The following is a 14,245-nucleotide window of genomic DNA, read 5'->3' as shown; positions in this document are numbered from 1 at the left end:
AACATTACGTGTGTGTTCTGTGCCGGACACGGCAGACGAGCACACTCTGAACCTTCTCGAGGAGGAGAGGAGGTAGTGAGAAGGAACTCCTTCGTCAGAGAATATTCTTTGAATTTGTTATTCGTACGACATTGAGAACTTTCTCAGACAATATTATTTTGTAGAATGAAATTTCCACTCTACAGTGGAGTGTGCGCTGATATGAAACTTCCTGGCAGATTAAAACTGTGTGCCGGACCGAGACTCGAACTCGGGACCTTTGCCTTTCGCGGGCAAGTGCTCTACCGAATGAGCTACCCAAGCACGACTCGTGCCCCGTCCTCACAGCTTTAATTCCGCCAGTACCTCGTCTCCTATCTCCCAAGCTTTACAGAAGCTCTCCTGCGAACCTTGCAGAACTAGCACTCCTGAAAGAAAGGATATTGCGGAGACATGGCTTAGCCACAGCCTGGGGGTTGTTTCTAGAATGAAATTTTCACTCTACAGCGGAGTGTGCGCTAATATGAAACTTCCTGACAGATTAAAACTGTGTGTCGGACCGAGACTCGAACTCGGGACCTTTGCCTGTGAGGACAGGGCGTGAGTCGTGCTTGGGTAGCTCAGTCGGTAGAGCACTTGCCCGCGAAAGGCAAAGGTCCCGAATTCGAGTCTCGGTCCGGCACACAGTTTTAATCTGCCAGGAAGTTTCAATGTTATTTTGCTCTGAGAAACTTCACCGGAGTAGATTCTCTTTTCCTTTTTTATTCTTAAGACCATTCTGTCCACTTTACTGTGTACGTACAATAAGAGAAGTTTCGTCTTTTGCTGTCCTCTCTGGTGCTGCAGTTTTAATGGCCACCAGCGTACGTAAGGAAGGTGTTGGTTGCAGCGTTAGGACACCTTGTACTACAGAAAGGAAAGATAGAACTCTTTCAGGAACAAAAAGAATGTACGGCCTTGCAGTTGTCACTTTGTTTGGCCTTCACGATGTACCTGACTAATGTTCTCTTCTCTTTCAGGAACAAAAAGAATGTACGGCCTTGCAGTTGTCACTTTGTTTGGCCTTCACGATGTACCTGACTAATGTTCTCTTTGCTCAGGGCTGAAGGTCAACTGAAGACGCCATGGAGGACCCTCAGCTGTTCAGTGAGTACGGCGGCGCCTACAGGCGTCTGGCGGCGCAGCTGCTGGATGAGGTGTGGCCCAGCCTCAGCTGGACCGACGCGCCGCAGCCGGTGCTCGAGGTCGGCTGCGGGCCGGGAATCCTCACCAGAGAGGTACGATATGCAGCCGGGGCACTGTCGTGCCATATGACCCAAGCAGAGGCCTGCGCCCTGTTGCAATCTACTTAATGATCCGACATCTCGTACCAGATCTAGTAGATCTACCAAACTGTGGGGATGTGGATTGCTACATACCACCTGTTGCCCGAATGGTCAAACATATTTTTATGGCATTAAGATCGGACCAGTAGAGTTGCTGTAATGAGCCCGAGTGTCAGCCAAACCAGGAACATAAGCGTGCAGCCCTGTGAACATAACTCATCTTGGAAGACAAGTGTGCTAGTATACTGGTTAGTGTACTTACAAGGGAACCTCCCCATCTCACCCCCCTCAGATTTAGTTATAAGTTGGCACAGTGGATAGGCCTTGAAAAACTGAACACAGATCAATCAAGAAAACAGGAAGAAGTTGTGTAGAACTATGAAAAAATAAGCAAAATATACAAACTGAGTAGTCCATGCGCAAGATAGGCAACATCAAGGATAATGTGCGCTCAAGAGCACCGTGGTCTCGTGGTTAGCGCGAGCAGCTGCGGAGCGAGAAGCCTTTGGTTCAAGTCCTGTCTCGAGTGAAAAGTTTACTTTATTTTCGCAAAGTTATGAGCTGCCCGTTCTTTCATTGACGTTTCTGTTCACTGTAATAAGTTTAGTGTCTGTGTTTTGCGATCGCACCGCAAGACCGTGCGATTAGTAGACGAAAGGACGTGCCTCTCCAATGGGAACCGGAAACATTTGATCGCAAGGTCATAGGTCAACTGATTCCTCCACAGGGAAACACGTCTGATATATTCTATACGACACTGGTGGCGGCATGTACGTAACATGACAGGAATATGTTGTCGACCCACCTAACTTGTACACTTGGCGAATGGGTAAAAAGATTCTTTTACCTTGCCCGATGTAGGTTTTCTTGTGGATAATCACTCCCAAAAAAGTAATGAAAACATAAGAGTTTGTCACATAAACTGCAGCAAATGAATGCAACAGTTTCACAGTCGCACAGTTTTCCCTGTGCTCTGTCAAAACATAAGTTTAGGTGTAGCGTCCCAATACTGCGGCGCAGTTGCCTCGCATCGGACGGACGGATGGACAGATAATAATTGTCTGAAAATAAAAAAATTAAACTTTTCACTCGAGGGAATACTTGAACCAAGGACCGCTCGTCCCGCAGCTGCTCACGCTAACCACGGGACCACGGCGCTCTTGAGCGCATATTATCCTTGATGTTGCCTATCTTGCGCATGGACTACTCAGTTTGTATATTTTGCTTATTTATTTCATAGTTCTACACAACTTCTTCCTGTTTCCTCGATTGATGTGTGTTCAGTTTTTCAAGGCCTATCCACTGTGCCAACTTATAACTAAATCTGAGGGGGGTGCGATGGGGAGGTTCCATTGTTAGAGCCTTAACAAAGTAATTTACATACGTTATTACACGCTAAGACCATTGCGCAACAAGAGTGGAGCATTGTCAGAAGAAAGTACATGTTATGGATTTGTTACTGCAAGGCCGGCCGGTGTGGCCGAGCGGTTCTAGGCGCTTCAGTCTGGAACCGCGCGACCGCTACGGTCGCAGGTTTGAATCCTGCCTCGGGCATGGATGTGTGTGGTGTCCTTAGGTTAGTTCGGTTTAAGTAGTTCTAAGTTATAGGGGACTGATGACCTCAGAAGTTAAGTTCCATAGTGCTCAGAGCCATTTGAACCATTTTGTTACTGCAAAGAGAAAAAGCTACTACAGAACTTTGAGCCAGAGGTGGAGAGCCAGGGCAGTAATCAGGCCACTGGTCAGTGACCCACTTACTGAGAGGCACAGCTTATCAGGTGACGAAAACAGGTCAGTCACCAGGAAGTACTACAGCCCAACCGACTGCCGTCATTTGCTTATTTGAGGCATGCTACCACGGGACGTTAGGTCCGCAATTGTTCGATACTGAGGAAATTGGATACTTTATTTTGTCCGATTCAGTTGCACTGATGATGAGCTTTTTTGCGGTGATTGCTGATTTTGGGCTGCCACACCTATTCTCAAACCTCACACTATTTTATTAACATTAACTTGTCGTACAGTATGGTGCAAAACACGAATACTTCTGTACAGAAAGGTACACTTTGGGCAATAAGCACTGTCATTGATATTAACCTGTGTGTATGTTGCACCTAACACTTTTGTACAGTAGCTATTCGTGCTTTTGGCATCATACTGTAAGACCAGTTACGGTTATTAACAAGGTGTGTAGTTCCAGCATGCGCACGGCAGCGCAAAACCGGTAACCACTGCAGCAAAAAAATTATATCAATGCAACTGAAACAGACGAAATAAAAATTTATCCAATTTCTTCACTGGCCATTGCCTCTGTTCCAGGCAAATCGCCGTGACACATAAACGACGCCACTACCGCAAGATCGGCGGGGCACAACACGTCTTGGGATGGAACACTTTCCCCACTACCTGGTCTGTACGAAGATGGACAGGGACACATTGACCGCCACAAAACCATTGTTTTTTGTGGAGGATATCAAGGACAAGTTTGGCGAAGTGGAGTCTCTCAGTATGATGCATTCGGGTTCCCTGTTGATTAAAGCTTCTTCTGCCGCACATTCCGCAGCTCCTCGTGCTTGTGATCGTCTTGGCGATGTCCCGGTGTGTATTACACTTCACCAGTCTGCGAATATAGCCCAAGTAGTGATTCTCATAGGGATCTCATCCTACAAACTAATGAGAAACGCTGGTCTAGTCTGGAGGGACGTGTGTTCATTTTATTCAACTTTTGCTACACCTATAACGGCACATTTATTCTGGCTTTCGAGGGAGATATCCTCCCAGAGAAGATCAAGGTTGTGTGTTACCGATGTGACTGTGACACGAAGTCGCACGTTCCGCCACCCATGAGGTGCTTTCAGTGCTTGCATTCTGGGCATGTCTTCCTGCTGTACAGCAGACCCTCTGTGTGGTGACTGGACACTCACTCCATGGGGGAGCACCAGTGCTCCACCACCTGTGTGTGTGAATTGTCATGACCGCCACTCTCCGTCCTCCCCAGATTGCCCAGCTTACATGAGAGAAAAGAAGATCCAAGACCCTATCTTATGCTGAGGCTCGCCAAATATATGAGCTACTCGACCTTGGGTCAATTTCTTCTAAATTTGCCTCCTCCCTACCTCTTACTTACCCCAGCCCCTGCCCTCTCTACCATCCCCTTCCCATGGAATTCCTGCGCCCTCCCCTATGGGTACTGCTCCCACTCCCTGGCCAAAGAAGTGCCCCTCTTCTTCGGCGCCCACTGGTGATGGGGATCCCCCCAGAACCACTCCCCCAGCGTCACTCAGGTTGTAAGCCATCTACTACAGCTTGACCACGGGACACACTTGACCACGGGACACACCATCTGAGCGCCCTAAGGTCGGCTGCTCTCGTTCGGTTCCGGATCTTGCAGAAGCCTCCTCTCCCTCCATGTCCTGTCCTCATCAACCTCTAAATGAGCAGCAGCAGAAGAAGAAGAAGAAGAAGAAGAAGAAGAAGAAGTCTAAGCCTCTGGATAAGGCCTCTCTGGTGCCCCCCGAGGTGCCATCTCCCCCCTCACAACCCGAGTCTGATGTCTTATTTATGGACATCATCCCATCCCTCTAAGTGACGACCACTGGCCCTGATGACATGACCTCACCTCAGTTTCACACACGATAATCCATTGGAACGGCAATAGATATTACTGTCGCCTATGGGAAATAAAACATGTTTTCTCTTATTGTGTATTCTGGCTTTCTCTTTAAGAAACGCAATTCCATGATGACCACTCTCCAACGTTTAGTGGTTATCGGCAATTCTGTCGGAATTGTGCCAGCCCTGGGATAGCATCTGGAGAAGTCTGCACTTTCGTTCGCACCTATGCCATTAGTGACTGGATCCCCCTTCATACCAGCCTGGAAACAATAGCAGAAAGAGTGTGAACTACTCTAGAAATCTCCATTTGCAATGTTTACCTCCCTTGCCACTTCCTTATGTTGATCTGCCTAACTTAATGCAGCAACTCTTGCTTCCATAGCTCCTTCTCAGGGACTTTAATGCACTCTACCTCTTGTGGGGAGTGCCACTTCGACAGCTAGGGTCTTCTAATTGGCCAACTTACTAGAGACTACAGTTCCAACTGGCTTATATGTATATATGTGTATGTATATGTATGTGTATGTATATGTATGTGTATGTATATGTATGTGTATGTATGTGTATGTATGTGTATGTATATGTATGTATATGTATATGTATGTGTATGTATTATATGTATGTGTGTATATGTGTATATATGTGTGTGTGTATATGTGTGTGTATGTGTGTGTATGTATATGCCAGTTGGAACTGTAGAATGCCCAATGTGGGTGTGTCTGCCTGGTGACGACGGGGGAACGATAAGATCACCGGAAAGTGGTCACTGTCACAAAGATCATCAGGCCATGAGAGGCACTGAAGTGGGTAGGGGAACTTTCTGTAGTCGTTGTCGTCGTAGTCTTCAGTCCTGAGAGTGGTTTGATGCAGCTCTCCATGCTACTCTATCCTGTGCAAGCTTCATCATCTCCCAGTACCTACTGCAGCCTACATCCTTCTGAATCTGTTTAGTGTATTCATCTCTTGGTCTCCCTCTAGTATTGGAGGGCAGCGTTGAGGATAAAAATCGTAAACTGCTGATCCCTCGATGCCTCAGAACATGTCCTACCAACCGATCCCTTCTTCTAGTCAAGTTGTGCCGCAAGCTCCTCTTCTCCCCAATTCTATTCAATACTTCCTCATTAGTTATGTGATCTACCCATATAATCGTCAGCATTCTTCTGTAGCACCACATTTCGAAAGCTTCTATTCTCTTCTTTTCTAAACTATTTATTGTCCACGATTCACTTCCATACATGGCTACACTCCATACAAATACTTTCAGGAACGACTTCTTGACACTTAAATCTATACTCGATGTTAACAAATTTCTCTTCTTCAGAAACGCTTTCCTTGCCAATGACAGTCTACATTTTATATACCCTCTACGTCGACCATCATCAGTTATTTTGCTCCCCAACTAGCAAAACTCCTATACTACTTTAAGTGACTCATTTCCTAATCTAATTCCCTCAGCATCACCTGACTTACTTCGACTACATCCCATTATCCTCGTTTTGCTTTTGTTGATGTTCATCTTATATCCTCCTTTCAAGACACTGTCCATCCTGTCCAACTGCTCTTCGAAGTCCTTTGCTGTCTCTGACAGAATTACAATGTCATCAGCGAACCTCAAAGTTTTTATTTCTTCTCCATGGATTTTAACACCTACTCCGAACTTTTCTTTTGTTTCCTTTATTGCTTGCTCAATATACAGATTGAATAACATCGGGGATAGGCTATAACCCTGTCTCACTCCCTCCCCAACCACTGCTTCCCTTTCATGTCCCTTGATTCTTATAACTGCCATCTGGTTTCTGTAGAAATTGTAAATAGCCTTTCGCTCCCTGTATTTTACCCCTTCCACCTTCAGAATTTGGAAGAGAGTATTCCAGTCAACATTGTCAAAAGCTTTCTCTAAGTCTACAAACGCTAGAAACGTAGGTTTGCCTTTCCTTAATCTTTCTTCTAAGATAAGTCGTAGGGTCAGTATTGCCTCACGTGTTCAAACATTTGTACGGAATCCAAACTGATCTTCCCCGAGGTCGGCTTCTAAGAATTTTTTCATTCTTCTGTAAAGAATTGGTGTTAGTATTTTGCAGCTGTGACTTATTAAACTGATAGTTCGGTAATTTTCACATCTGTCAACACCTGCTTTCTTTGGGATTGGAATTATTATATTCTTCTTGAAGTCTGAGGGTATTTCGCCTCTCTCATACATCTTGCTCACCAGTTGGTAGAGGTTTGTCAGGGCTGGCTCTCCCGAGGCTATATATATATATATATATATATATATATATATATATATATATATATATATATATATATATATATATATAATCTGTTGTACACTTCGACTCCTCTATCTCTGACTGCATTGCTGCAATCGTGCTAGAATTCTCCGCCACTGTTCTTCATGCCGCTGGAACTGTTATCCTCCTATCCACAAGTCTCCCTCGTCGTCTACCGGTACCGTGGTGAATCCAGGACGTAGCAATCTCTATCCAGGACCGCCAATGGGCGCTGAAACACTCGAAACGACACATTTCACAGACTAACCTTATAGCTTTTAAGCATCTCGATGCGAAGATTCGCTACCTTATTAAGCAGAGTAAAAAGGAATACTGGGATAGCTATGTTTGCTCCTTGGAGATGTATGTCTTCCTGTCGCAGGTTTGCTCCAAGGTCTGTATACTTCTGGATCGCCTGCGACGATCAACTGTCCAGGTTCTCATCCTACAGGGTTCTCAGTATACTGATCCATCTATACTTGCAGAACACCTCACGACACACTTTGACAGCATCAGTGTCCTCTACCTATCCTGCCACATTTTTACAGCAGAATCGATGAGTTAAAGAAAATCTCCCCCGTTTCAACTGCCGCCGAGCTGAATCCTATAATGAACCCTTTACTAAATGGGAATTCCTGCAGGCTCTTACGATCTCACATGATATGGCCGCAGGTCCACATTCCATCCACAATCAGATGATACAACGCTTGGACATTACTGAGAGGGAACATCTTCTCAGTGACTTCAATGCATTTGGGTCACAGGTGCATTCCTCTCGCAATGGCGAGACAATGTAGTTATCCCCACCCTTAATCCTGGGAAGAAGCCAATGTCACTCAACAGCTATCGATTGATTAGCCTGCGGGCTTTAAAAAACTAAATGAAATGTGATGGCCCTCAACTACGTACCCTCTGACTCAGAGTTGATATATTAAAAGTTTTGGCTGGTTTCGTAGTCTAGGGGCTGGTATACGCAGTTGCCGCATTACTAGCCAAATACTGCTGAGTCTACAGTATACAAAATGAATATACACATGAATCGAATGGTGTAAGGTTTCTATCACTTGACAATTGCGAATTTTGAATGTTACATAGAAATTTATAAATGAAAGTTTGCAATTAAATAAATTCTGCAGGTACTATTTTAACGACTTTAAATGATGGGTACGATAGAAGAAGTAACTTTAAGAATGACCTTTATTACTGTAAAAATCTTATTGGTGTTGATGTTCCAGCAATTAAATAAAATATAAGTTGAATAACTGGGAAACAATAGATTCGTACTTCACGTAATTCGCTATGAGCAACAAAGTAGCTCGTGAGATAATCACTTCTGAACGCATACTACGTCTTCAGTGCAGAAGCCACGGAAATCTCACCAGTGCACAAGTCGGCACTACGAAATATTTCTGTGTCCCACGACCACGTGCAAACTGCTCCCCTCTGCAAGTCTTTCCCGCGACTGTGCGTCCGTCGCGCCATACTGTCCAGGACTCCCCTGTCCTCTCTCGAAACGATGCTCCTCCCCCACTTCCACACAGTCTCTCCACGTGTCCTTTTTTGGAAAGATCGCTGTGATTGGCTAGAGCGCTCCCGCCCTGTCTCCAAGCTAACGCACACTCACAAACATAATGAAACTAATTCGAAATACTGGATTTATATGTAAAGAACTTGAAATTAAATAAATATTCATATGGCTGCACCATAAACACGCTCTAACACACATTATTAAATACATAAACAAATTAAATAAACATATAACAAAGCAATATAACAGAAGTAGGCCAGTAGCATAACGTCTGTGCTTTCTAAAACACAGTAAATAATTGACCAATTTCGTCATGAATAGTATATATCGGATATAAACAAAGACGTAATATATTTATAAGCATGCTGCTACCGTTTTTTCGAGTAACTGTGGGGTACTTTCGGCCTGACACGATCAATAGTAATCGGCCACTTTACCTCCAATAACTCATGTACTATTCAAGTTACATTTCTGAAATTCATACCAATTTTGGTTTACACTAATAGCTTTACAGAGACACGTCGATCGACAAAACCGGATGAACAGTTTAGATTTTGGAAATTCGTTGCTGGGTGTTAATTGCATAATTTACATTCAGATACTAAACTTTAAACTAATAGAGAGATTGAAAATCTGATTACACCATCAGAATCGTTGTGCAAATAATGGTAATGTACGTGTTTCTTTTTGAGGTATCATGATTCCTCTGGCTACTATTAATATCTATATGATCGGTGAAATGTCTGCCATTATGGTTTCACAAAGACCGCCATATTTGGCACTCCCTGCACATTTCCTTCATCGACACAACGTCACCATGGAATTCCCAACCACGCAATCGGCTGGACCACGTTGTCCGGCTTTGTGCAGCATCACGTGGTTGCTAACAAGCCGCGGCTCGTCGAGCGACCCGAATGGTGGCCGCCAACTCCGAACTTAAGTTATTTCCAGGACGCCACAACTCGCCCGTTACCCTACAAGCCTCACCGATTACTTTTTAAACTTCTTGAGAGGATGATTAGTTTCTGTTTATGTTGGGTATTCGGATCTCAGGACCTTTTGGCCCTGTACCAGTGTGGCTTCCGATCTACAACTGACTACTCAAACTGGAAACAGCAGTCCGACAGGCTTCTACTAACCGCCAACATCTTGTCGCGGTCTCCTTTGACCTACATAAGGCATACGACACGGCTTTGCACCGTCACATTTTAGTTGCCCTTTATTACTGGGGCTTTCGAGGCCCCCTTTCGATTTTTATCCGAGTTTTTATCCCACCAACTCTTCTTGGTTTGAGTTGGAACTTCGCCTAGTACCCCTCAGATCCAGGAGAAAGGTACCCCGTAGGATTCTGTGTTAAGTGTCACACTCTTCCTCATCGCCACCAGTGGACTTGTATCTCTGATGGGCCTCTGGTTGCCACAGCGTTTTACGAAGACAGATTTTTGCGTCTGTGCAGCTCCCACTCGGTAGCATCTGCTGAATGCCAACTCCAAGGCACCATCTACATCTACATCCATACTCCGCAAGCCACCTGACGGTGTGTGGCGGAGGGTACCTTGAGTACCTCTATCGGTTCTCCCTTCTATTCCAGTCTCGTATTGTTCGTGGAAAGAAGGATTGTCGGTATGCCTCTGTGTGGGCTCTAATCTCTCTGATTTTATCCTCATGGTCTCTTCGCGAGATATACGTAGGAGGGAGCAATATACTGCTTGACTCTTCGGTGAAGGTATGTTCTCGAAACTTTGACAAAAGCCCATACCGAGCTACTGAGCGTCTCTCCTGCAGAGTCTTCCACTGGAGTTTATCTATCATCTCCGTAACGCTTTCGCGATTACTAAATGATCCTGTAACGAAGCGCGCTGCTCTCCGTTGGATCTTCTCTATCTCTTCTATCAACCCTACCTGGTACGGATCCCACACTGCTGAGCAGTATTCAAGCAGTGGGCGAACAAGCGTACTGTAACCTACTTCCTTTGTTTTCGGATTGCATTTCCTTAGGATTCTTCCAATGAATCTGTCTGCCATCTGCTTTACCAACGATCAACATTATATGATCATTCCATTTTAAATCACTCCTACTGCGTACTCCCAGATAATTTATGGTATTAACTGCTTCCAGTTGCTGACCTGCTATATTGTAGCTAAATGATAAAGGATCTATCTTTCTGTGTATTCGCAGCACATTACACTTGTCTACATTGAGATTCAATTGCCATTCCCTGCACCATGCGTCAATTCGCTGCAGATCCTCCTGCATTTCAGTACAATTTTCCATTGTTACAACCTCTCGATACACCACAGCATCATCTGCAAAAAGCCTCAGTGAACTTCCGATGTCATCCACCAGGTCATTTATGTATATTGTGAATAGCAACGGTCCTATGACACTCCCCTGCGGCACACCTGAAATCACTCTTACTTCGGAGGACTTCTCTCCATTGAGAATGACATGCTGCGCCCTGTTATCTAGGAACTCCTCAATCCAATCACACAATTGGTCTGATAGTCCATATGCTCTTACTTTGTTCATTAAACGACTGTGGGGAACTGTATCGAACGCTTTGCGGAAGTCAAGAAACACGGCATCTACCTGTGAACCCGCGTCTATGACCCTCTGAGTCTCGTGGACAAATAGCGCGAGCTGGGTTTCACATGACCGTCTTTTTCGAAACCCATGCTGATTCCTACAGAGTAGATTTCTAGTCTCCAGAAAAGTCATTATACTCTAACCCAATACGTGTTCATCAGATGGACCTCTGCGTTGGACCTTTCCCACGGCTTACAATTTTGTCCCTTCAAGAACGCAGGTTACGCATTTTTGCCATCGACCCACAGTACACCCCGATCCAGTCTTTTTTTCGACAAGAAGCTGACGTGTCTGCCCCATATTCTCTACTTGAAAACTATATGCCCCATATTCGCCACTTGAAAACTACATCCTTGCTGAAGCTTAAAGCTCTCCACCACATGGCCCACACATAATGGGTTGCAGAATGTGCTACTCTTCTCCATCTTTACAGTGCTCTGGTTTTGTCCAGACTAAATTGTGGTTGTCAAATTTATGGCTCAGCAGCACCTTCTACTCTGAAATTACCTGACCCTGTTCGTCCTTATGGGGTGCTTCTGACTATTGGTGCCTTCCGCACTAGTCCTGTCGAAAGTCTCCTCGCGGAAGAGGGGATTCTCACTCTAAAATACAATGGAGCCAGCTCTTCGTTTCTTATACAATAGTCATTCGACGATTCCCTGACCATCCTGTGTTCCCCATCCTCTTTGCAAACGAGGGATGTCTCCCTCCTTATACCTGCTCTTGGGTGGAATTGGCGGTTGGAATGCACCTCACTTCTCTCTGTTGGATCTCCACTTACTGGAAAGTGCTCCGTGTATTTCCTCGTGAACCCTCCCTCCGATGGTGCCTCTTCAACGGATAAGGACCGGCCTGTTCCAGGGTTCTAAGGTCTCTGTCACGCCTAGGATATTCCGAAATCTTCCACATTCCACCCTTGAAGAGTTACAGTGTGGTACCATCCTCTAAACTAATGATGCTAAAACGGTAGATAAGGCGGGATATGCTTTTACGTCTCTTACTGGAATGGAGCACCATTTACTGTTGGGATCATGTAGTGTGTTCGCGACAGAGCTGCTAGCCATTAAGTTGGTCCTCCATTTTGTTACTCAGGCCTCCTTCGACAGTGTTTTAATATGTACCAATCCAGTGAGCAGCTTAAAGGCCACAGACCGATGTTACTCTTGGCAGCCTTTGGTCCTTGCTCATCTCTGTCCCTTGCCATGCCGCCTGCTCAGCTGTCCCCTGGGTCCCAAGTCATGTGGGAATCCCAGGGAATGAACTGGCTGGCCATTTGGCTAGAGGGGTAGACTTTTATCATTACAAGTGCAGATATGCGGGTACACATTAAATCTCTCTTTGCCCAAAATTGGAGTGACATCTGGTGCGCTACTGCTCTCCGTAATGAGCAACGAAGGAGACTACTGCAGTTTGGCGCTCTTTCTTCCGCTCCTCGCGGAAGATGCCCACTGTCTTACGCTGTCTACACATCAGTCATATTAGGCTCACCCAGTTTTCACTTGTGTAACTGCCAACGTTTGCTGGCCGCTTATGCTGCCCATGTTTTTAGCTTGCCCGGGCATCCAAACTATCGTCTCCTGTTCCTGCAATTGGTCGTCCATCTGCCAGAACGTCGGCCCCGGTCGGGTTGTCCGATCGCCGTACGCGTCAAAGAGCTCCTCTCTGGGCTTGGGTTTTTCCCTGTTCCACCTCCTTTCCGGGCACCTCTGCGCACGTCCCCATGGTGTGTGCCTCGCCCTTGCCTTCGGCTCGATTTGGCACTGAGCCCGAAGGACTCAGTCCCTCCGGAGGCCTTCTGATGCCACTTTTATTCCATCCTGGCCACGTATCAGGGCTCTGGAGTTGTTTACACCGACGGCTCGATGGTTGCTGGTCGTGTCGGTTATGCTCTGACTCTAGGGGATCACTATGAACAACATTCATTGCCAGGTGTGCTGCGACGTTTTTACTGCTGAGCTGGTCGCCATCTTTCGTGCCCTAGAGTATATCCGCTCCTGCTCAGGTGAGTCCTTCGTCATCTGTAGCGATTCCCTGAGCGGTTTACGAGCTCTCGACCAATGTTTCCCTCGTTCTCGTCTGGTGATGGCTATCCACGAGTCCCTGCATTCTCTTGCCCGTTGCGGCCGCTCTGTGGTCGTTGTGTGGACCCCCGGTCATGTCGGTCTCCCGGGCAATGAACATGTTGACCGCCTGGCCAAACAGGCCACCAGTGAACCCACCCTGGACATTGGCCTCCCGTAGACTGATTTGAGGGCTGTCTTCCGCCGCAAAGTTATCTCGCTTTGGAACGCTGAATGGCGCGGTCTGACCACCCCTAACAAACTCCGTGCCATCAAGGAGACGACGACTGTGTGGCACTCCTCCTTGCGCGTCTCTCGCAAGGGGTCTGTCGTCCTCTGCCGACTGCGTATTGGGCACACGCGGATGACCCACGGCTACTTATTGCGCCATGAGGTCCCTCCTCTCTGTCGCTGCGGCTCGGCATTGACAGTGGTCCACATTTTGTTGGACTGTCCACTTTTATCTGTGCTCAAGCAGACGTTTGCGCTGGCTGACGCGCTCTCTGCACTTTTACTAGATGACTCTGCCATGGTGGACTTGGTTATGCGTTTTATTCGGGCAGGGGGTTTTATCGTTTAATCTGAGTGTTTGTTTTTTAGTGTTGATTCTGGCTTTTGGCCTCTGATTTCAAACTGAGTTTTTAATGTGTTCTTGGTGGTTGGCTTTTCCTCTTTTTTTCTCTATGGTCGGCCAACCACCGTCACACTCTGTGTGTTTTAATTTGTTTTGTCTGATCTCTGTCGGAGTCTTTCTTGTCCCGTGTAGTCTGACGTCTTTCCTGCTGTTCTTTTTTATTCTCTTTGGGCAGTTTTAATTTTTTGGAAAAAGGGACCGATGACCATCGCAGTCTGGTCCCTTTAATCCCATAAACCAACCAACC

General features: G+C 46.1%; 1 protein-coding gene across 2 annotated transcripts in view; it reads left to right on the top strand.

Annotated features, from left to right (window-relative positions):
* The window catches only part of LOC126149306 (juvenile hormone acid O-methyltransferase-like), an 85,233-nt gene that overhangs the window by 14,396 nt on the left and 56,592 nt on the right, over positions 1-14,245 (top strand). For both annotated transcript variants that reach the window (XM_049915807.1, XM_049915806.1), the window contains exon 2: positions 1,080-1,256. In XM_049915807.1, the coding sequence (XP_049771764.1) occupies positions 1,104-1,256 (153 nt within the window). In that variant the 5' untranslated portion in view covers positions 1,080-1,103. The remainder of the gene's footprint in view (positions 1-1,079; positions 1,257-14,245) is intronic.

Source organism: Schistocerca cancellata, chromosome 2 (genome assembly GCF_023864275.1).
Source record: "Schistocerca cancellata isolate TAMUIC-IGC-003103 chromosome 2, iqSchCanc2.1, whole genome shotgun sequence".
NCBI lineage: Eukaryota > Metazoa > Arthropoda > Insecta > Orthoptera > Acrididae > Schistocerca > Schistocerca cancellata.
The sequence above is the reverse complement of the archived record's forward strand: the minus strand, read 5'-3'. Positions and strand labels throughout refer to the sequence as shown.